The sequence below is a fragment of the Gadus macrocephalus genome, chromosome 6, assembly GCF_031168955.1.
Source record: "Gadus macrocephalus chromosome 6, ASM3116895v1".
Taxonomy (NCBI): Eukaryota; Metazoa; Chordata; class Actinopteri; order Gadiformes; family Gadidae; genus Gadus; species Gadus macrocephalus.
The window spans coordinates 7,166,252-7,190,872 of record NC_082387.1 but is presented as its reverse complement, the minus strand read 5'-3'; the positions used below and the strand labels follow the sequence as shown (position 1 = coordinate 7,190,872).

The following is a 24,621-nucleotide window of genomic DNA, read 5'->3' as shown; positions in this document are numbered from 1 at the left end:
CCATATTTATTTATGGTTAAATCGCTATTCAGAGGGGGGATTGGTTTCAAACATCTGTTCGACACTCACAGTGTCACTGAGTTCTCCTTATGAATAGTGAATGTGGATAGGAACCGTTAAAACTGTTGAAACAACAACTAAAATGTTCCCTTTTTTTCCACATAGACTAAATTAGATATTGACCACGTCGGTTTATTTCTGTTTGAGACAGCAACTCACTGTTTAACGTGAGTGGGTAACTGAAAGTGATCACTTTATATGTGATACAGAATCACATTGTGTGTGTTTGTTTGTGTGTTTGCTTGTATTAATGTCTATGTGTGAGTTGATGTGCGCGCATGTCTCTATGTGTATTGTATGCCTGTGTGTGTGTGAGTGCGAGTGTGTGAGTGTGTGAGTGTGTGCGCGCGCGCGTGTGCGTTGAAAGTAACTCATGCATCTTTGTCTCAAAAAGAGCTTGTGGTGGGCAACTCTGCTGGGGATACTCGGGTCCAGCTCTGCTGAGGAAGCACACCTAATTTACCCCTTAGTGATGTATCATTATCATATATTGCTTCCTTGTCTTTTAGTTCTTAATTGGCTTTCATGGCTTTCTTTCTACTCATGTGGTTGTTTTTGTTAATATCATCCCGTCAATATATATCATTATATATCAACACATTGTACCTCAGCCCGTCCAGCCCCACACACTCTCTATCTGCATCGGTAGGAGAAACAGATGGGCGTACCTAGCTTACTAGCTGCTGAGCTTCAAGGCTGTCTCTGTTGGATTTGTCAGCCTGTGCACTGGAGGATGTCTTCAGGCTGTATTTATGGAGCTGAGCAAATGCATAGACGCTCTGTGCGTACAGTATGGAATCCAATCCTCCTATTTAACACCATTACCATGTGTGAGAGAGAAACAGGATGTCAACGGAGATGGATGCCTGGCCTAACATCTCCTCTCCTTTTCTCCTCTCTCCCCAGTGATCTCCTGTCTTCAAAGTACGTGGAGAGGCATTTGTCGGAAAATGGAAAAGCAGTCATCACCAAGGTAAGACAACGCCATCTCTTCCGCACTGAATGCACACACTAAAGAAACACATTCAACACACAAACTGAACACACCCCCGGCGTCAGCATATTCACAGCCATAAAGTTAAACAAAAGGTCCAGTGTTCTTTGGACCCAGTGGATGTTTGGGTTGTGCCACAGTAAGTGAAAGGGTGACCCCGTTATTGTCTATGTGGTAGAAGCATATCTAAAGGTAAGCTTTCAGGCAGAAAAAAGTGCTATTTGTCAGGAATGGCAGGTTTGCTGAAGGAGCAGATCTGGTTCATTGGGTGAGTACTGCATGACGAGGTTATATCACCATCAGGACACCGCAGGGCGTCCACACTCTGCAGGAAGGCAATTCAATACCCGTCGATATTTTTCTATAAATATATATTCTATTCTTATGAAGCGTGAGTAGAGCGCCGTAAAGTCTAAATTACAAAGACACTAAGGTGCATTGACCATAAGAGGTCTCCCCCTGTCACTTCCCATGCCTGACACTGATTCTGGAGGGTGGCAATATGTTTCTGACCCATCATCTAGAGAGAGATTCCTGCAGAATAATTTAAAATAATGATATCCTTTTATAAATCATAGATGTATACAATCTGTTGGGTTGCAGAAAGTTCCTTAGATAGACCTCCACACTGTTACCAGTAGCCAGCAGTAAACCCCCTAGTGTTTCAATGATCTCTTACATCACTAGTCATCAAGTCACTTGAAAAGCTCATCAGAAGGAAGTCTTAATACAGGTGGAGACGTGACTCAATCCCTTGTAACTTATATAATGTGTTGGCAAAGGTGTGCAGCATTCCACCCTTGCATTACTCCAAGGCCCTCAGGCTCACACCAGACTGTTCATCCATCTTTCCTCTGCATTTGACCCTATTCAGCCACTCTTGCTCCAAGAGAAACTTCTCCGTCATTTTTAACTGGATTTGAACATAGTCTGCTGAATAGCGGACTTTTTGACTGATATGGTGTCCACTAAAATCAGCTTGTCTCAACCACTGGTTCTCCAAAAGGTTGTTGTCTCTCCCCCTCCCTTTACATCGGGGATACAAGTCAATGTCGTCTGCTACTAATAAGATAATAGACTCACAGTAACAGTTGATTCAGTGATTGAAGCGGTCTTGAAGAGCGTCAGGATCATGCCAGAGGTGGATCTCAATGGCTTTTGGTGTGACCAGTCTTCCCTCCATTCAAACGTTTCAAAAACTAAACACATCATATTTTATTTCATCCCAGCCCCAAGCAAACTGTTATTAAAGTTGATGACAACGAGCTGGTGGACAGTTTTATTATAGTTTTCTGCTGTCCTGTTGTTGTTCTTCCTTACTGTCGGCCGCAGATGTTGTGGTTTTCATGTGGTCATTTGCATCACTTGTGAATTTAAGGTAAAACCCTGCCCGCAAAACGATTTCCCCTGCAGAACAAATTAGATTGAACTTGATCCACATTTACATGATCATTTTTTTTACTTTCATTGAATTTGAATACGATTCATATAAAATCCCAGGACTTGGAGCCGTGTCAGAGGTCACATGTTTCATTGGCCAGATTAGTGATGGGATTAAAGGATTTGCTCATCTGAGAGGATTAGCCACAAAATAGAATATTTTTTAGGCCTTATGATTCATGGAGTCTCTCTTTATTGTATATATATATCTATAATATGCAGAGTAATGTGTAGTATGCGTGTGGCTGTTAGGAATGTCATGGCCTCTCTTTACAGGACTGATACACTAGATGTAACTAGAATATATTAAATCCTATTTTTATTTATGTTAAATATGAACTCGGGACTCTGACTTGGCTTGGCGCTCAATGAATTATGTTTGTTTGTTTGCTATGTTTGTTGCTATGTATTTGTAGTTTTGTCACTACTTTTACTGTATTTGAGTGATGATTAATTGTTTGTATGTTCTGATTTTAATTGGACCCCAGGAAGACTAGTCTGCCGCTTCTGCGACAACTAATGGGGATCCACAATAAACAATAAACAATACACTATATTTGTAATTCTATTGAGCACTACATCAACATTGAATATTTAATGTTAAAATAATGTTGCTCAACAACCCAAATGAATGAAACTCAATCACACTATTGTCCATGATTAAAGCTGGAGTAGGCACTATGGAGAGAGCACTCAGACTAAACTAGACTTTGAAGTGTCCAACCGAAAACATCCCACCTCTTCCTTCAGGCCTCCCTCCAAAGCCAGGAAAACAAATGACCAGCTAGCCAGCTCGCTAGCTTTAGCAGTAGGCCTGCGTAGCCTTGTTGAGGACCTGTTTGTCTGTCTGTCTGTCTGTAGGTAGGTAGACAGACAGACAGGTGGGCCATCCCATCATTAAACCAGGATGAATAAAGTGATTGGAAGGGTTTTTTACAGGCCTGCTACAGACCCAGACGTTAATTTTTAGTCAGATGATCAGATTATTTAATTTGTTGATGGCTGTATAATTTTAATAGCATTTTAACAACTAGGACAAAAAATGCTTCTAAACAATATGCTGTACTCTACAATATGCTCAAATTATGTGATTTCAGATTATAATCCTTATTTCTGCATGAACACGCTAACATGCAAAAGTATGGCCTTGTTTGCACTAAGGAAGTCATACGGACACTGCAGGCGACCAGACTGCCCTACTTTATTTACTTAGCGTCTGACCTCAACTTTAAATTATACTTCAGGGTTTTGCTACCAGATTGTTTTTGATGATTAATTACTCCGAGAACTCAGGCGTTTTTAGATACAGCCATATGCTCAAATGGGCCTGATAGAACTCACATCATGCCCACATACACACGCACTGACACACACAGACAGACAGACAGACAGACACACACACACACACACACACACACAAAAACAGACAGACAGACAGACAGACAGACAGACAGACAGACAGACAGACAGACAGACAGCCACACACACACAGACACATTGACACACACTGACACACACAAGCGCACATTTTTTTTATGTTTCCTTACCTCAACGAGAAGTGGAGCAGAATGTTTTGGTAGACAGGACGAGAGATGAGAGACACTTGAATAGTAGAGCACAGCATCACTTATAAATAGCCCTCGCTCTCACTCACCCACTCTGGTTCTTCACTGGGTGTAGCCACTCTGGCTCTTCTACCTGACTGAGCTCTAAGCCTCTAGTCTTCACACTCTAGGCTGTCCTGCTCAGTGTTTGTAGCTAATATAACATGAAGCTATATGTAACATCCTATAGAGCCCTCTGACCTTCCCCTCCTCTGTCTCTGTGTCTGGGACTGTCTGTCTAATTAAAGTCTGTCTATGTCTTAGTGTCTTAGTCTGAATGTGTTTGTGTTTGTATGTGTGTGCGCGTGTCTGTGTGTTTGTGTGTGTGCCTCTAACTTCCTGACTTTCCGCCTATTTCTCTGTCATCCTGCCTGTCTTTCTCTGCACATGTGTCTTTCTGTCTGACAGTCTGTGTGTCTGTGTAATTGTCATTTTGCCTTTCACTCTGTCTGTCTACAGTCTTTGCATCATCTCCCCAGCATTATTGGTGTAGTGTAGTGTAGTGTAGTGTAGTGTAGTGTAGTACTGCATTGTAGTGTAGTGCAGTGTAGTTTAGTGTAGTGTTGTGTTAGTGTAGTGTTGTATTAGTGTAGTGCAGTATTGTATTGTATTGTATTGTATTGTAGTGCATTCATGGCATAGTGTAGTGTAGTGTACTGTTAGTGTAGTGTAGTGTACTGCAGTGTAGTCTGGAGATCTGGTGGGCAGTGTGTAGAGGTAGAAATGGATCCAGTGATCAGATGATAAGAGCAGGCGTCCCGTGGGGAGGATAGCTTCCTGGCTAATGGCTGTTAGCCTGCAGGGAGATGGATCTGGATGAGCACTCAGACACTTAAACATCATGCACATCTATACTCACTCTGTCTGCCCATTCATCATTGCGTGTGTATGTATGTGTATTCATAGTTGTGTGTATGTGTTCATAAGTGTGTGTGTGTGTGTGTGTGTGTGTGTGTGTGTGTGTGTGTGTGTGTGTGTGTGTGTGTGTGTGTGTGTGTGTGTGTGTGTGTGTGTGTGCGTGCGCACACACACTCACATACGAAACCCGAGAGAGATAGACAGAGAAACATTGAGACGCAGCGTGTTGACAAACAACACCCATTCAGGGACATGATTCAACTGAATTTGAGGAAAACACAAAAAAAGTGGATGTGGATGTTTAACTCTGCATGACTTGCGCTATGTTGTGTTTTAAACAGTGTAATACCAAAGACAAAATAGATATACAGACTATACAGAAAACTATTCATTGCTCTGCTCTCTGGACTCATTGACTTCTCATTGAGCGGTGCTAAAGAGGCTGTGGGTAGTTTTGTATGATGTCTGTGGTAGACGTCTCATTAACCTGCTCTACTGGCGCTTGTGTCTGCAGGGCGGGGAGCACTGCTACTACCAGGGGAAGGTCCGCAACGTTCCAGACTCCTTCGTGGCCCTCTCTACCTGCCATGGACTCCAGTAAGTCTATACCCGTGTGTGTGTGTGTGTGTGTGTGTGTGTGTGTGTGTGTGTGTGTGTGTGTGTGTGTGTGTGTGTGTGTGTGTGTGTGTGTGTGTGTGTGTGTGTGTGTGTGTGTGTGTGTGTGTGTGTGTAGGGGTAAGCGTTAGTTTATTTGTGTGCGTGTTTGTGTGCATGCATGCACTTTGGCCCGTGCATTAGTGAGTTTGGATGTGTGTGTGTCTTTGTTTGAGTGTGGATAGGGTTAGGGTGAGTGGGCTTGCACATTAGTCTGTCTGTGTAAAGGTGAGCCTCCATGAGTCCCTGCTCGTCAGTGTGTTTGTGAGTGTGCTTTTGTTTCCACCAGATCTTCTTTCTCCCCACGTCTCACTCCTGAACCTATCTTCCATTTAGCCATTAGGGCCAGTATAATTAGTTTTAGCCAGCCTTCCCTCTATGTATTATACTAGGTCATCACTCCAACACGCCAGCACTGCTCTAAGAGCTGTCCTCAAAACTGAAGCACTCATGTTGTCTCTCTATAATGGACAGATATGGAGATCCTTCTTCTGCTTCCTATAGGTTGAATCAAGGCACACAGTCACACTTGGCTCCCTCTCTCTCTAACACGCACCCGTCCTACGCAAACGCACACTCCCTCTCTGAAGTGTTTTCCTGTGGGATGTTGCTGTTTCTCCCGTTAGTATTTTTAGTTTGTGCTCCAAAGAAGCCACTCTCGCTCAGAGAGATGGGGTCAGAAACAAGGCCTATCTACAAGGTGTGTGTGTGTGTGTGTGTGTGTGTGTGTGTGTGTGTGTGTGTGTGTGTGTGTGTGTGTGTGTGTGTGTGTGTGTGTGTGTGTGTGTGTGTGTGTGTGTGTGTGTGTGTGTGTTTGTGCGTCTATGTGAGTAAGATACATACTCTGCTAAGGTAGTAGGATACATCCTGCATGGCTACACACTGGTGTGACGAGAGATGAATGTCGTAAGTCTTAATGCAATAGTGTTTGGGCATGGAAAAATCCCCAGACATTAGTCAGACATTATAGAGGACACAGAGCCCCCTCAATTCCTCCACACCACTCTAATGGGATCTGCTCAGCCCAATGCTGAGAGGAGAGAGACAGAGAGAGACAGAGAGACAGGCAAGAAGAGCACACGACAGAGAACTAGACAGAGAGAGAGAGAGAGAGCAATAGAGAGCGAGAGAGAGAGAGAGTGATGGAGTGTGTTGAGGAAGGTGTAGAGTGTTTTTATTCCAGTATTTCTATAATGCTGAGTCAGGCATCATATACTTCCTGTTATAGCCACACACACACACACACACACACACACACACACACACACACACACACACACACACACACACACACACACACACACACACACACACACACACACACACACACACACACACACACACACACACACACACACACACACACACACACACACACAAACACACACACCCTACCCATCCTTCCTTCCTTCCATCCATTCCCAATGAAATATTAACAGCCTTAGAAGCCATATTGTACGTAGTAAATGTATATCAGGGCGTATGGAGGCCAATCCATCATATCGGAAAAATAACCTCAACTGCCTGTAAGGGTAGTTATCAGTGTGATACAATACAGAATATTTAAGCATTTACATTTATTAAAAGTACTACCTGTTTGCCAAGTGCATATTCCCTGGCGAATGGCAAGGAGGTCAAAACATAATGTAAACGTGTGTGTGTGTGTGTGTGTGTGTGTGTGTGTGTGTGTGTGTGTGTGTGTGTGTGTGTGTGTGTGTGTGTGTGTGTGTGTGTGTGTGTGTGTGTGTGTGTGTGTGTGGGTGGGTGGGTGGGTGGGTGGGTGGTATTTTCCCTCAGGGCCTGAATGTTTGACCGGAGCAAAATCCTTCAGATTAAGTTAATTGGCAATGCAACACACACACACACACACACACACACACACACACACACACACACACACACACACACACACACACACACACACACACACACACACACACACACCTTGTAGAAACCATGCCGAGATTTTGGAGCCCTTCCAATCAGGTTTTAAATCATGTCACAGCCCTCAGACAGCCTTGCTGAAAGTAACAAATGACCTGCTCCTCACTCTAGACTCACGAGAAAATGCCATTTTGATCTTATTAGACCTCAGTGCCGCCTTTGACACTGTCTACCACAACACCCTCTTGTGTCGCCTAGAGCAGTGGGTTGGTATCAGTAGTACAGCTCTTCAATGGTTTTCCTCTTATCTTATCAATTGATCTTTCAGACAGTTCTCCTCACCCTCTGAGGAAAACTGGACCCAGGGGTCCATTTTAGGCCCAATCCTCTTCTGCCTATACATGCTCCCTCTAGGTAATATAATCAGAAAGCATAACATCTCATTTCACTTTTATGCTGATGACTCGCAATTATATCTTCCTCTCAGATGTGCGGACTCGCTCCAGACCCTCCTTGACTGCCTTGAGGAGGTAAAAGTTTGGATGGGAAGTAACTTCCTCCAACTTAACAATGACAAAACGGAAGTCATTATTTTTGGCCCTTCCAAATCTAAAGCCCCTCGCACGGCCAACCTAGGCATTCTCTCCCCCTACGTCAAACCCCACGCCAGAAACCTTGGTGTCATCTTTGGCTCAAATTTTTGCTTTGACAAGCAAATTTCTGCTGTAGTCAAGAGCCGTTTTTACCAGCTCCGAGTCATTGCTAAAATGAAACCCCATTTATCATTTCACAATGTGGAAAAAGTAATCCACGCACTCATCACATCACGGCTGGATTACTGCAACTCCCTTTACCTAGGACTCCCTCAATCACTCGTCTCTCGGAGCTGTTCCAGAACTCCTCAGCAAGGCTGCTGACTGGATCCAGAAAGCGGGATCATGTAACCCCCATCCTAACATCCCTCCACTGGTTGCCCATCCAGCACAGAATTCTTTTAAAAAACCTATTTAAGGTTTTTAAAGCCCTAAATGGTCTGGCCCTGCCCTACATTACAGAGCTCATCCATCACCACTCAGCTCCCAGATCATGTAGCATGGGTCTCCTGCACGTTCCATGCACTAGATTAAAACAGAGGGGCGACAGAGCGTTTGCTGTGGCTGCCCCTGCCTTTGAAACAAACTGCTGCCTTAAATTAGAGACGCTCATTCCGTCACCATTTTTTAATCTAGGCTCAAAACACACCTCTTCACCCTTGCCTTTCCTCCCCTTTTATGATATGCTGTTATTTTTTATGTTTTTCATGTACTGTCCATGTATGTGGTATGTGTTCTTATGCCTTTTTTGCACCATGTACGGCACTTTGGCCAGTGAAAATGTGCCTTATAAATAAATTGTACTTACCTACTTATTTACTTACACACACACACACACACACACACACACACACACACACACACACACACACACACACACACACACACACACACACACACACACACACACACACACACACACACACACACACACACACACAAACTTTGGCAGGCATGAAGACCACAGACCTTCAGTGTAAGGTTGAACGAGGTACTGATCTCCAAGGTTTAAGAGTGATTGGTAGATGGCAGAGATAGACTGACCTCGGGGATATTTGTTGCCTTTTGTGTCTTTTTAGACATTTTTCATTCTTTAAATGTGTTGGTGTCTCTGATTATATCCAACTTTATTGGTTGGTTTTCTGAATGTAATTGTATTAGAATCAATTATATATTATCTGTATATTCTGTCAATACACAAACATTAATACCAACAGATCCTTTGAAGGGAGCCACTGCAGGTATCATCAGTTTTGGACACTTAAATCCCTGCATGACCTTTAAGTTGTGTTCTATAGTACAATTCTCAGCGGTTTCATTAGTTGACCTTTCCTACCTACAAAGTCGCATCACATCACAGCTCAGAACTACAACCTCCATCTATTGTCAAGTAGGCTGGTGGTAGATCTGAAACAAAAAATAACAAATAAATATTATCATTTGTAGCAGAAAAAATAATATAATGTAACCTAATGTAATACACAATGGGTATAATAATGACATCTGAACCCTCCTACTTCTCTCTCTCTCTCTCTCTCTCTCTCTCTCTCTCTCTCTCTCTCTCTCTCTCTCTCTCTCTCTCTCTCTCTCTCTCTCTCTCTCTCTCTCTCTCTCTCTCTCCAGTGGTATGTTCTTTGATGGGAATCACACCTACATGATTGAGCCTGGAGGACAGAGCAGCACCAGTGTAAGTACTCTTGAACTCAGCTCAAAGGCCGTACCATAATACATTCTCTCTCACTCCCCCCCCACACGCACACACCACTGGAAACCCTCTTAGTAGTCCTATTTTGGACTCCTGGTCGTTCCATCCATCTGTGTTTGCCCCTCACTCTGTCGCACCCCAACGGTTCACTTGTGAAGTCCTGGCGGTGGCACTCTGCCAGAGCGGAAGCAGGGCTCACAGAGGGGAGGTACCGAGGTGTTGTTCAAACCAACCCAGTCAACATAAACATCACCGCTTGTTTACACTCAGGTGTTTTTCTTTCCACTCGTGGAGCTAAGAGACCTGATGCCGAGATTAATTTAGAGGACATACGAGGGAGAGATGAATGGATGCATTGCACGAGAGAGAGAGAGAGAGAGAGAGAGAGAGAGAGAGAGAGAGAGAGAGAGAGAGAGAGAGAGAGAGAGAGAGAGAGAGAGAGAGAGAGAGAGAGAGAGAGAGAGAGAGAGAGAGAGAGAGAGAGAGAGAGAGAGAGAGAGAGAGAGAGAGAGAAGAGTGTCACCTGCATGTGTGCAGGCTCTTATCTACGCTCTCATTAAAACGTCAAGGAGGTACCATGAGAATGACGGATGGGAGAGGGGTCTGAGTGTGTGTCTTTGTGTTTGTGTGTATGTGTACGTGTGCACGCACACGTTACATGCCGTCCTGTTAACAGCAGGATTGGAGCACCGAGCCACCAGAGCAGCGGGATGGAAGGAGATGTGAAGAACCGATACATGAGTTGACGGTGGTAACGGGTGGTTGGGGGCAGGGGGAGGGATTGAGGAGACGGGGGGCAGATACATGGAGGTGATGGTGTTAACGGGAGGGTGGGGGCAGGGGGGGAGGAGAGGGGGGGGCAGATACATGGATGTGACGGTGTTAACGGAAGGGTGGGGGCATGGGGGGGGGAGATGAGGAGCAGATACATGAGGTGATGGTGTTAACGGGAGGGTGGGGGCAGGGGGAGGGATGGAGGACATGTGAGAGTAACTGGAGGAGGAACAGATGAATGGTGACTCAGGAGGAGCAGGAGGAGGTAGAGCACATTGGCTGTAATGTCTCTTCTAAGTGAAGCCATTAGCCATTCGATATTAACAGCACCCTTGATGGTAGCATACTGTCTAATCAATTATTTTTCTATAATGCAGGGTATATATATATATATATATATATATATATATATATATATATATGTTCTCCGGGTTTACAATATTATTTTTTTTTTTTTTTTGGATGTTTAATTTGGCATGAAGACAAGACAGTATTAAAGGGTGACTCTGAGAAGGGACTGGATATGTTGTTTGGCCCAAGCACCACAACCCCATCCTCCACTGTCTCTGCTGCTCTACTGAGAGCCTTGGTTTGATTATCAAAGGGATTGAGAGACAGAATTTTTTAATCATGACAGACAGACAGACAGACAGACAGACAGACAGACAGACAGACAGACAGACAGACAGACAGACAGACAGACAGACAGACAGACAGACACACAGACAGACACACAGACAGACACACAGACAGACAGACAGGCAGACAGACAGACAGACAGACAGACAGACAGACAGACAGACACACAGACACACAGACACACAGACACACAGACAGACAGACACTATACCACAGAAAAGCATGGGCTGAAGTAATTGATTAAATTGGAGCAGATGCTATGCTGAGCATCATTCTCTAATCATGGTTGTGTACCTTGGGGAAGCAGACTAGTATATGACTGTGTGGTCAGGCACCAGAGGCATGTGTGGCTTGGTTTGTTAGATGGGAGAATCCTAGCTCAGTGACAACGCAGCGACATCTTCTCTCCCTCAGGGCCCACTTGGGCCTGTCAGAGTGACGGTACTGACCTGCTAAGACCTGATAGTCCATCCTGATCCTCTTTCTCTCTACTCCCTTCAACACACACACACACACACACACACACACACACACACACACACACACACACACACACACACACACACACACACACACACACCCACCCCACAGTCACTCAGTCAGTCAGTCAGTCAGTCAGTCAGTCAGTCAGTCAGTCAGTCAGTCAGTCAGTCAGTCACTCACTCACTCACTCACTCACTCACTCACTCACTCACTCACTCACTCACTCACTCACTCACTCACTCACTCACTCACTCACTCACTCACTCACTCACTCACTCACTCACTCACTCACTCACTCACTCACTCACTCACTCACTCACTCACACACTCACACACTCACACATGTATTTTACACACTCATACTATTGCCAAAAAGAAAATAGTTTTTGAAGTGTATTCCTCAAGTGCCATCTCTATCCAGCCAATGTTTGCTGAGGGAAAAACAGATAACTCATTGTGGACACTGGTCTAACAACACAGCATACACCTGCCCTTCAGTCTCTAGAAGGTGTGATGCTCCAGGCTCATGATATATTGAGTGCATGTTTGAGACAAAGAGAGAGCAAAACGGGCGGGAGACGGAGTGGGGGGCCTCACTCCTGTGGGCCATATGGACGATCCATCTGCACTGCTTCCACCGGGACGGACAGAAAGTTGTTGTCAACATTAGCATGTCTCTCTCAAAACATGCTTTCATCATGCTTTAGATGCAGTTAAAGGAAGTTTTATAATAAAAGTGAACACTTAACAAAACACACTTAGCAAACACTTTTTGTCGATGTGCAAATCAGAGTGATTCAATCGGACACGTCTATCTTAAGAGAAGAGAGTACTTGTCGTTCTTTGACTTGTAGTTCTCGAGTTAGCTTCGCTTGGGTTGCCTGCTGCAGGGATGTCATCCTGGTGGTTTTGTGGTGGCCAACCGGGGCGCCCGCCCGTTGGCGCCAACCGGGCGCTCGTCACCTGTGCGTGAGCATACCAAGGCTGGGCCTGTGTGTGTCTAGGTGCAGCAGTTACAGCAAGAGTGTTGCTGCATGATGCTGACTTGCATTATGCAGAGTACACCATCTGTTTCCCTCTGTCTCTCGTCCCGCCACCCACCGCAACCTGCCTGCCCCCCAACAGGTTCCCTAACCCGGCTGACTCCCCCCTCCCCCTCCCCCTCCTCCCAACCTAACATTAGCTCTCCATCTAGCAAAGGCTAGCATTTGATTGACAACATACAGCACCTCCCATTCTCTGTGGGCTTTCCTGCTGTGTGTGTGTGTGTGTGTGTGTGTGTGTGTGTGTGTGTGTGTGTGTGTGTGTGTGTGTGTGTGTGTGTGTGTGTGTGTGTGTGTGTGTGTGTGTGTGTGTGTGTGTGTGTGTGTGTGTGTTGGTAGGTGTGTGTGTGTGTGAGCGTTTGCGTGCGCACATGCAGCACAAGCCCAGAGCCTGGCGTCTGGTCAGTTGTGGTCCATCAAGGCCGAGATGAGTGCCCTGGCAGGCGTTGTGGGGGTGGAGGTGGAGGTGGACGGAGTGACGGACGGGGCGGGAGGTCATAGGGTTGAGACGGCAGGCGTTGTGGGGGATGGGGGTTGATGTGGGGGGAGTGATGGAGAAGGAGGGAGGGCAGAGGGTTTAGATGGCCTACACGAGAAGCGGAACGGGGGCTTGGCTCTCCATCGCGGAGGGCTCTGGAAGCAGGATGTGGTTTGGTGACAAGGGGGCAAGTGGTTGGGGAGGGGCTTTCTTTTCCTGGGTTTGACAGCGGGGGTAAGGAAGGGAAGAGGGGGGATGGGGGGAAAAGGGGAGGCTTAAGTGGCTGGGTAGAGACGGGGGGTTCCCTGTGGTCCTCAGCCACCAAAACAAAGCCCGACTCATTCATGCAGACAGATGAAGTAAGAGGGAGGGAGACGCAGAGGCCAGGGAGAGATGGAGGAGAAGAGAAACGCAGAATGAAAGCGGCACTACACCTCCCAATTTTAATTTCATGAGTTGGCCGTCTGTGCATCTGACGAACCATCTCCCATGGCAACCGAGTCCCCGCCCCTTTCCTTTGTACTGAGACATGCTTAGAGCCATCTGGGTTAGGATCTTCAAACCCGTGAGTGTGTTTGTGTTTGGTTGTTCATGTTGTGCGTGCATACAAATGGAGAAAGACATGGATGAATATCACTGGAAGTCCATTTAATAAGTAGTGTTTGTTCTCATATTTGAAAAGGGTCCTATGTTAATATTGTAGGGAATATATCACTTATTTAATTATTTCCCTCCAAGTACCCCACTCCACCTTAAAAAGCAGTTTATTCTATTTGAAATCCATCCAAAACTATAAAAAAAGATTGCCTGTTAATGTTTTATAAAGTGATATATTATATTACTTTACTACAGGAGACTGAGAGTATGGATCTCTTTCTCAATGCTACCGCTATGAAAGACACGCAAAGCCTGCAAACTACACTTGAGATAGAAGAGTTGGCTTCACTGTCCAAACGGATTGTCAGTGCAATATGAAAATAAACCTTTGTTCTATCAACAGATCTCTACACATGGTTTTATATCAGATCACCATCAGGGGTTGATTGAACGTCTAGTGCCAGGGGTTTGTGTCAACCTGTTAGAAGCATTGGGGCCTGTTCCCCGATAATCAAATGGTTTGAAAAGGTTTGTCTCTTTCAGAATCAATGTAAAGGTGAAGCTGACCAGCTGAACTCATTCACCCTCAACAGTTCAGTATCGTGTGGCGCAGTCAAAAAAATTATTAATCTTCAGACAATTCAATTGACTTTAATTAATCAAGACATTAATTATCGGTATGAAAGAACAGCAGATTTGTTAGCAAAGACATAAACCAATTGCTGGTATGGCTTTCTATTAGTGATTTTTGACCACCGTAATGGCATTAATAGGAAACAATGACATGTAACTGATACAAGTCTTACACAGGGATCCTAACATAAGGCACCGCTTTAGTGTTGGTATGTGCATTCTTTGCTATGTTATACTAGACAGAAAACTATAACTCCACAGTCAACAACATCTTGTGATCCATCCAATCCACATCCGCATCTTTAGTACATTGTGAGTAAAACTAAAATGTTATTTTAGACATGATCAAGACAATGATATGATCTTTAGCAGGTCATCCTTCAGAAGTCACTCAGGAAAGTCGTTCTTCACTTGGCCATTTTAAGGGGGAAAAAGTTACAGTAGTGCTACAGGCGCAATAGAAAGTACAAAAATGACAGTTACTGTATAAACATCATCATAAAAAATAAAAAAGGTTTTACAAAAGTAAAAGAAAAGGCCACCGTTAGAGCTAGTGAACGTACGACCCTAACCTGTACAAGACCCCTGCTGCGCCTTAACCTTCAAATGGTACCCCAGCCTGAGACCGGGCTCCGTCCCGGGGACACAATGACCTTCATCACTTGGTGGAAGCTTTTACACAGCTCTTCAGCTCCCATCCATAATGCATCAACATGGAATTTCTATATACAATTGGAGTGGCAGCATGTCTTCTTCAATGTTTATTTTTTTAGTGTGACAGAACAGGAATGTCAATCTCTATGGCGGACATCCTGGAGCGTGAGGAGTACCGCTGGCCTGCGTGGCTGGAGGGGGCGTAGCCCTGGGAGGGGGCGTAGCCCTGGGAGGGGGCGTAGCCCTGGGAGGGGGCGTAGCTCTGAGACGCCGCGTAGCTCTGTGCGGGGGCGTAGCTGTAGGCCTGGGCGCCGCCCACCTCGGACCCATAAGCGTCTGGGGCAGACATCTGGGTCATGTAGACCTGGGGCGGGACAGGGCCAGGGACCGCCACCCCCTGCGCGTAGCCCTGCGACCCTGGTGCGTACGGCTGGCCGTCCATGACGGCAGGCATGTAGGTGTGAGGGGGGAATGCCTGGGGGCCGTAGACGGGCGAGGGGGGGTAGCCGTTTGCGGTGAGGGCCTGAATTGAGAGGGAGTTGGGCACCGGCGGCAGCGGCAGCCAGAAGGGCGAGGGCAGCTTCTTACACATGCAGTACCACATGAACATCATCAGGGAGGCCAGCATCAGTCCGCCGGCGCAGCCGATGGCGACGTACACGGCAAAGCCGTCGGCGAAGATGTTCTCGTAGCGCCGGTTCATCTCCTTGGTGCGGAACAGGAACCACACCGAGGGCGCCATGGCGACGGCTCCGCCCAGGAAGAGGAACAGCCCGGCCACCAGGTGGCAGCCGGGGCTGTTGACCAAGCAGCGGGCCGTCTTAATGTCCGGCTCCGGCTTGTCCGAGCAGCAGCAGGTCTTGCAGAGCCCGCCCATACTCAGCAGCAGGGCCATGGTGCCGAACAGCAGGCCCATGGGCAGGCCGAACTGCAGGAGCCTCAGGTCCAGCTGGTCCACCTTGGAGTACCACTGGAGAACACACAGGACACACACCGCTCAGTACTGTCCGGACCACTATGCAGATGTCCGGACTGCTGTCGCTCACCAGCTTCTGCAAAAGACTCACCTGTTCAGAGTTCACCTAGCCTCTGCATAGCCACCCTGTCCCACCACTCCTACTTATTGTATGTTGTACGTTCCTGGCACTTAATGTACGCACTCATTGTATGTCGTATTTAGTTATAGTGCTTAGTTGTGTAGCACGTTACCCAAGCTATCTTTGCTGTATACAGGGAATGGGTTAACCTAACGATTGTAAGTGATTTGCACTTGGTTCTATGAACCTCCTTACTGTAACGACAGTGGTATATTGTTTCACTTTCTTCTCACAAATGTACTTATGCAAGTCGCTTTGGATAAAATCATCTGCTCAATGTCCTATATTTAAATGACAACTAGCAGCCAGTCCGTCCAAAGAGAGTGAACATGGAATTCGGATACATGTCATTGAGGAGCAGGTAGGGGTTCTGCATCTTGGTCAAGAATGCTTCAGGTCGTTTGGGGATATTGAGGATCGAACCGAGCATGCGGAAAGGACTTGTTTTAAGGGAGGTGTTTCTCCATACCTCTGAGTCATAGAAGTAACAGCCCGAGTAGCCGTCCTGCTTCACACACTTGGCCCACAGTCCGTCGTACACACTGACATTCTTGGCGTTGCGGTTGAAGGTGACAAGCCTGGTGACGCGCCACTGAGGGATTAGGGCCGCGATGGCCATCCCAACCACTGACACCAAGGCCAGGATGAAGGAGAAGGCATTGGTGGCATGGATGTCCCGGCACGACATGGTCAACTCAGACAGGCGATTAGGTCACCGCAAATCACTGTTGTTCATGTGGAGGAGAGAGGCACAAGGAGAGAAGTTATAGTTAGAACAAGAGAACACCGGTGCGAAATACGACAGATTACCAATCCAAAGAAATATCCTTCTGAAGTAGAAAATGTGTGAGAAACATTTTTAAACCAATATTCACGTTCCAAAAAGGGGAGCAGATTAAACATTACAGCTCAATAAAAAATATTTTTTAAAGTAATTTTTCAAGTAAATTACTAAACAGTAAACCAACCTTCCCATACGACACCCAACAGGTTTCTTGAAATGCTCTCATTAACTGAAGTTGGCCAACTCTGCCACACACTGACCTGGCTATGGGCAGCACCCCTATCAGTATAGTCACTGAAGCATAGTTGACCCACTATCTACTCTCCCACGGAAACAATGCTCTCCCTTTATGGGGGATCCAGGAGAAAGAACCACTATGTTTGGCCATGACACAACTCAATGGTCTAAACTAAAGTACATTACGCTGCACACACAAACAATACTATTGATTTACCAACCCGAAGGGGTGAAATCTTCGGCCATTACCACAGTGGAGACAGTGTCGCTCCTGTCAACCATGTACATCGATCCAGTAACTCTGGGGTTTGAGTGTGTATACTTTACACTACACCTCAGTACTTATTATATCTTATTACCATTGTCTTAGTTTCTCTTATTATTACTAACTTTATTATAATTTATTATTGTGATCTATGCTTCTACCTATTTTTTTACATGTTTTAATTTGTACTTATCTTTATTTACTCTATCTTGTATTGTTGCCGCTATGTGGCTGTTGAGAAACGAAGCCTAATAATTGTACTTTTATGTATAATAAGATGTAATCAAAGTAACTCTGATTCTGATAATGTTCAGACACTTCCTGTCCGCACAACAACAGAGCAGACGTAATGTCGGGTCTCCACATTTCCTGAGATTAGCAATCGATAATTACCAAAGCCTCTGTGATCCAAATGCTTTATTCACCCAACATAGTGATCTTGTTGAAGTCTCAGGTCGGGCTGTTGTGGTACAACAAGCTAATGCTAACGTTGACTAGCCCAACCTGATGATGTGCGAACTCCAGTTAATACACTGACGCCCTGACCGAGTGATCACCACACAAGTCACACAAATACTTGGAAGATACATTACCTTTGAGTTTCAACGATTGAAATTACTTTAGCAAGAACCTGGATTAATTTTTGCTCGTTTTTCATGAGCGAAGAAACGAACGAAGCCTCCGTAGCCCGCCGAGACCCACAGCGACACACGGGATGTGGACGGTGGACCGCTGGCCTGCCATGTGCGCAGGCGCGGGGGTGTTGAACATATTTTTGTTAGTAAAATGTGATTAGGATAATTATTGTTTCCACGTGTACGACTGTACATTATTAATGAATGGTTGCTTCTACATATTTATGTTTCTTTTAAGGGAGATGTACAAATCCACTTGATCTACAAATCTGCTGGACAGGAGGGACTGGTTGATCTCCTCAATGGTGAGATGGGAAACAATAAGTATACGTTACCTAATGCATTAGGTAACTAAAAACAATACTATTAATTAACCAAACCAAATGAATAATACCTAGGTTACTAATACATATATTGTGGAAAATAACTAAAAACATCCAAATAAAATAAAATAGAAAATAATAAAGGTCAGCAGATTATTATACATTAAAATATATCAAAGATTGTCTCTTGTTTTCTAGGTGATCTTCCAGAGCCCCCCTTTCCCAGTCCTCCGTTTCCAGGGTCCAGGACTGGACAAAGAAGAAGGAAGAGACAGGTATAGCACCAAGTGTGTGTGCGTGCGTGTGCGTGTGTGTGTGTGTGTGTGTGTGTGTGTGTGTGAGAGTGAGAGAGTGCGTTATTCCTGTATGAGTGTGTGTGTGTGTGTGTGTGTGTGTGTGTGTGTGTGTGTGTGTGTGTTGGATAAAGAGACAGGGAAGATAAGGATGAAGTATAATTATGGTGTGCATGCTATTTGCCTCAAAGTTAATTATTCTCTTTCCCGCCTTTATGCGCACTGTTAATTGAGTGCTCTAAAAACCACGGAGGCTAGCTTCACCTCTGCCACCTCCCAAAGAAACACTTCCAGTATTCCCCTTAAATAGGGAGGGACATCAAATATCGACAACTTGAGTGAAGGCTTTGGTTCTAAGGGGCATAGCCAGACTACAGGGGGAGCGTTAGGAGACTTAGATTCTCAGGGACATTGCTTTAGGACACTTTGGTTCTCAGGGACAAAGCATTAGGACACCTTGGTTCTAAGGGACATAGCGTTAGGACACTTTGGTTCTAAGGGACATAGCGTTAGGAGACTTTGGTTCTAAGGGACATAACGTTAGGAGACTTTGGTTCTCAGGGTTCTAAGGGACATAGCGTTAGGACACCTTGGTTCTCAGCCTTAGAACCAAAGTTACCTAACGCTATGTCCCTTAGAATCTAAGGGACATAGCGTTAGGACACTTTGGTTCTGAAGGACATAGCTTTAGGACACTTTGGTTCTCAGGTACAAAGCATTAGGACACTTTGGTTCTCAGGGACATAGCGTTAGGACCCTTTGGTTCTAAGGGACATAGCGTTAGGATACTTTGGTTCTAAGGGACATAGCGGTAGGACACTTTGGTTCTAAAGGACATAGCGTTAGGACACTTTGGTTCTAAGGGACATAGCGTTTGGACCCTTTTTTTTCTAAGGGACATAGCGTTTGGACCCTTTGGTTCTAAGGGACATAGCGTTAGGAGACTTTGGTTCTAAGGGACATAGCGTTTGGACCCTTTGGTTCTAAAGGAGATAGCGTTAGGAGACTTTGGTTCTAAGGGACATGGCCAGGATACAGGATAGCATTAGGACACTTTGGTTCTGTGAATCTACTTTTTAATCCCCTGTCTATAAGGTTGGTCTGTGACGTTTTAGGCACAAATGTGTCATTTGAAGATATTTTTACTGTCATCTGCAATATCCGCAAGGGAATCTGTCTGCCTTCATGTGTTATTCATGATGTGTCTTTAAGCTCATGGACTGGTCTGTGTGCTTCTAGGCCCCTCGTGAGCAGCGCAGTGTGGAAGAGGAGACCAAATACATTGAGTTGATGGTGATTAATGACCATCTCATGGTAAGTATCCTTGTTCATATCATTTTGGTATTTGGTTCAGCAACGATATTGGTAATTTGATTGTACAGTTGCAATCTATTATTTCAAAACAGCACCGACTTTATACATACTAGGATAACTTAATTAGTACCCATGGTAAAAAACGTTTATCATCCATTACCGGAAGTAATGTCTCTATGACACTAAAGTGTCTTTTTAGTGTGTGACTTGGTGACCACATTCTAAAAGGCCTGTTCTAAGGGATCATATATATGAGAAGGCTTTTTATTGTATATGTTGTATAATAACGTGTACTCTTTCTACTTTCAGTATAAGAAGCATCGTCTTTCTGTTGGACAGACAAATAACTATGCAAAGTCAGTGGTCAACATGGCTGACATGGTAAGATTTCATCGATCCGGGTTCTTGGAAAGCCTACCACAAGCACTCAGCCCTCACTAAATGTACAGGATGTACACTGTATATGTGGAGGACTTATCATTACATCCCCCTAGCTCCACGTATACCACAGCAAAACAAACACAATGCTAATTATTGTCATACTGACATTATCTGTTGTGTGGTGCTCTGTCTGCGGGGCGGCTGAAACCCGATAAGGCGAAAGAGGATTGCCTGTGAAAGTTGAGGTTATATATATATTGTCCTTGAAAATCGGGCGATGATATTGAAACAAGCAGGGGGTCATGATGAGAATGAGCTCTATTGATTCTGATACGGAAATATAGACCTGCCTCGTCTCCCCATGTTACCCAGCCTGTTACACATGAAACAAATATATTCATACATTACCTCAGTTTCCTCTATTTATTACAGATCTTTAGCAAGAGCAGACAGAGGAGTGCTGTTTTAGCCTCTCTGGTGTGTCTGGAGGCTCTTGGTTTCAGCCTACCCAGAGAGAAGTGTCTGCTGCCCTTTCCTCTCCTGTTTGTCTGGCCGGGAAGCCTAATTGATTTTGATCCTATTAAATCAAACCCAATCTTTGAGCGTGCCTCTGAGCTCATAGCGCCGGTTCTGACTCTGTCTGGCCTTCCTCGATGTTCTACTGCCCTTTTATAGGGATGACAAGTTGTTGTAATACAAGTGTTATCAAGATGCGCTTCCAGCTGATGTTGGGAAGATTCAAGAGTTGTAAAGAGAGGGAGCAGAAAAGAGCTGAAGAGAGCAATATCTTGAAACTAAATAACCCAAAAAAACATCCCCTCACTCATGTTTGTCTGCCATTGAAAAACGTTGCATAAACCTGTGATTTATTAATTCACTAATAGGTGAAGAATGGCTTTATTTAAAAGATAGGTCTTGAACCTTACCTAGAGGACCTTGAGGATATGTACGTGTATAAGATTGAAATTATGTATATGATAATACATCTGTACTGTTGACGCTAGCTCTGTAACACAGGGACTGGGTTGAACATTTTGTTTTTAACACACAGTCGTTTTGTTTGCTGATAAACTGTCTAAATTGGTCCTCTTCCAGCTCTTCAAGGAACAGCTAAACACACGCATAGTACTGGTTGCCATGGAAACATGGGCCGCTGACAACCGGTTCAACATCGACGACGACCCCATGGTGACCCTCAAGGAGTTCATGAAGTACCGCCGAGACTTCATCAAAGAGAAGTGTGACTCGGTGCACCTTTTCTCGTGAGTATTACTTATCACACTAATGAGCTTATGAAACAGTTCGGGAAGACATAGGATTCAAACGGTGCATCAAGGATCACATGAGGACAAAAGCCAAGCTGTTGTTCTGTTTCAGTGGGAACCGTTTCCATAGCAGCTGGGGCGGAGCTTCATATATGGGCGGAGTTTGCTCCCTTACTAAAGGAGGCGGAGTCAATGAGGTGAGCCCAGCGTCCCACGAGAATGATTACATTGTTTATTCTCATGGGAAAGATATGCACACAGGCCTCCATACTGACTGTAATGCACTGATGTGGTGATGTTTGAGGTTATGTGAAGGCAAAAATACACTGCTTTGCTTTATCTCTACCCTTCTCCCTCCTTCTTTCTTTAGTATGGGAAAACAGACGAGATGTCTATCACCCTCGCCCAGTCTCTGGGACAGAACATTGGAATCTTCTCGGACAAGAAGAGGATTCTGAACGGTAGTTAAATATTGATTCATCTGTCTGGCGCCTCCCACATACACACTCCTTTACAGCCAACATTGCTCATGAAAATATCTATTTTGTGTGTGTGTGTGTCCATGCGCATGTGCTTGTGTGTGTCTGTGTGTGTGTGTGTGTGGGGGGGGGGGGGTATCATGTGTGTTTGTGTGTGCGTGTGTGTGTGTGTGTGTGGGAGGGGATCTTCACGTGTGTGTATGTGTGTTTATGTGTGTGTGTGTGTGTGCTTCTGTGTCTGTCTGTGTGTGTGTGTGTGTGTGTGTGTGTGTGTGTGTGTGTGTGTGTGTGTGTGTGTGTGTGTGTGTGTGTGTGTGTGTGTGTGTGTGTGTGTGTGTGTGTGTGTGTGTATGTGTACTTTGCAGGCGAGTGTAAATGTGAAGACCGCTGGTCAGGCTGCATCATGGATGATGTTGGGTAAGCTTCTTCTGAACTCCTCTCCTATGTTCTTATGTTGGTGCGATAATAATCAGTGTTTCCTTAATGAATCCCTAACATAATGGTTGAAGGTGGTTCTACGGTAGGACAGGGGTCCACATTGTACATGTGTTCTTGCTGGCCAAAACACTGTTTGATTGACAGTAACTGGTGAAGACCAGTTATTCCTATGCAAGTGGCATCGTAACATATATTTAGTTATATTTTGATCAAGAATGTTCATAGAATGAAGATATTATACATTTAAATCATTAAAATATTATATAACCCTAACCCTATGAATATATATTACATAATTTATTTTTTAATGATTCCCAGTCAATATTCAAATAATTATGGACTAGTTCAATCTATATCGTCACAGATCTCTGATAATTGAGAGTATTTACTTTGCTTCAGTCACCAGTAGATGTCAGTAGAGTCTGGTTTTAAACCACATTGTCCAGGGCCCATATTTCAGTCACTAAGAATGTTACCACTAGATGTCACTTGACTCTTGCTTATATTGTGTTGGTACAGTAGTGTTGAATGCTATTAGGTTTTTTTCAGGAAGTATTAACAGTAATTTTATGTTTTTCTGTCATGGTACAAAACACATGTGCCAGTGCTTGTGTGCCAGTGTGTGCATCAGGATGGTATTACTTGTGTGATGTCCTCAGTCTCTGTGTGACTGGGCTCTAAGAGAGTGTCTGTTTACGTTTCTTCTTAAATACCTCCCCTGTTTCCCTGAATCCCAAATGGGACAGCAGGTGAGCAGAAGCTTGGCTAGAATGCTGCTCATGCTCTTTCAACCAACTGGCTGCCGCAGAAGGGTTGTCAATCATCACAACTCTTCCCTCCTCATCCAATACCATTACAGCCTCTGTGGCCCAATGTCCCGCCCTTAGAATCATCTCCAATTCAATTGATATGAACAAATACAGTCTGATTGGCCCTTTTAAATTCTGGTTGTATTTTTCATGATCAATTTTTCTACTTATGTTTTAAGTATATTATTGTTTAGTTTTGGTGTGTTTAGCCACTCGATCAACAACAAGATACAGTCTGCAATGTCATTCTCATCTTAGACACATCTATTGTCTCTATATCCTGCACAGTTCCGACTCCATGTACTATTTGGTTACCATAGTTACGATGACCCTTTTGTCCAAAAATGGCCATGGCCTTAATAAGGATATTATTATGAATTAGGTCAATGGTATTTCAGACACTTGTATTCAACAAGAAGACCTCATCTCCATCCTGCTAATTGGTGGTCATTTAATTATTGTTTATTTTTTTATGAGCAAGTGCATGTATAATCAACTAAACTATCCACAGATTTCTTTCACAGGGTTTATATTCAGAAAGATTGTGTGCTTATGTGTGCGTGTTTGTGTGTGTCTCTGTTTTTCCTAGCTTGCAAGCATGTGTGTGTATATTGGCTTATAATGGACATAGATCTTAAATATATCTGCCCAACTAAGCCTGCTCTAATTTGGCAGATGGTACCCCCAAACAATCAATAACCACAGGAGCAGGAATGAATGAATCGAGTCAGGATGTTGAGGTTCTCTTTCCATGGTTTATGGGTTTTCTTTTATGTCATTTATTCCTACTTTGCTTTGATTTAAATTTGTGAGAATTTTCATTTTTTCCATTGGAAAATATTGGGCTTCACTGGAAAATCATATAAATATACATTTTAAAGGGCAATAATATTGGGACTTTTATTAAATAATATTAAAATAAAATAAAAAATGTAATAAAGTTAACATTTATACTGCAACAAACCTTACAAAAGCATGTCTTTACCCTTTAAAATGTATATTTGAAGAAGGCTGGTGTGTTGTTCTGATTGCAACTGTACTGATGATGATAATGTGAACCTACATAATTACTATTCTTGTGCCCACTTTACCATTTGCCCACACATTGCCTCTTATTTTATTAAACAAATGATTCAATATTGCAATAAAATAGAGAGGCGGGAGGGGGGGGGGGTATTATCATTACAAGGTTTTGGGAAGGTTGACCT

The 24,621-nt window shown here is 44.4% G+C and overlaps 2 protein-coding genes across 5 annotated transcripts in view; one reads left to right on the top strand and one right to left on the bottom strand.

Moving 5' to 3' along the window:
• adam22 (ADAM metallopeptidase domain 22) overlaps positions 1-24,621 on the top strand; it is a 56,648-nt gene that overhangs the window by 12,866 nt on the left and 19,161 nt on the right. For all 4 annotated transcript variants that reach the window (XM_060053778.1, XM_060053777.1, XM_060053780.1 and 1 more), the window contains exons 4-14: positions 967-1,033; positions 5,471-5,553; positions 9,711-9,774; positions 18,350-18,416; positions 18,633-18,709; positions 19,967-20,041; positions 20,351-20,422; positions 21,518-21,684; positions 21,800-21,884; positions 22,058-22,148; positions 22,532-22,583. In XM_060053778.1, coding sequence (XP_059909761.1) covers positions 967-1,033; positions 5,471-5,553; positions 9,711-9,774; positions 18,350-18,416; positions 18,633-18,709; positions 19,967-20,041; positions 20,351-20,422; positions 21,518-21,684; positions 21,800-21,884; positions 22,058-22,148; positions 22,532-22,583 — 900 coding nt within the window. The remainder of the gene's footprint in view (positions 1-966; positions 1,034-5,470; positions 5,554-9,710; positions 9,775-18,349; positions 18,417-18,632; positions 18,710-19,966; positions 20,042-20,350; positions 20,423-21,517; positions 21,685-21,799; positions 21,885-22,057; positions 22,149-22,531; positions 22,584-24,621) is intronic.
• Positions 14,442-18,230, bottom strand: cldn12 (claudin 12). Its single transcript, XM_060053784.1, has 3 exons — positions 18,070-18,230; positions 16,660-16,915; positions 14,442-16,063 (listed from the first exon to the last, which is right to left on the bottom strand). The coding sequence occupies exons 2-3, from the start codon at positions 16,876-16,878 to the stop codon at positions 15,209-15,211; spliced, it is 1,074 nt and encodes a 357-aa protein (XP_059909767.1). The 5' UTR covers positions 16,879-16,915; positions 18,070-18,230; the 3' UTR covers positions 14,442-15,208.

Excerpts from the sequence above, each read along its gene's own strand:
- cldn12 (XM_060053784.1), bottom strand. The coding sequence starts at position 16,878 with ATGTCGTGCCGGGACATCCATGCCACCAATGCCTTCTCCTTCATCCTG. Across the intron at positions 16,064-16,659 it reads GTTACTTCTATGACTCAGAG|TGGTACTCCAAGGTGGACCA; the intron begins GTATGGAGAAAC and ends TGTGTTCTCCAG.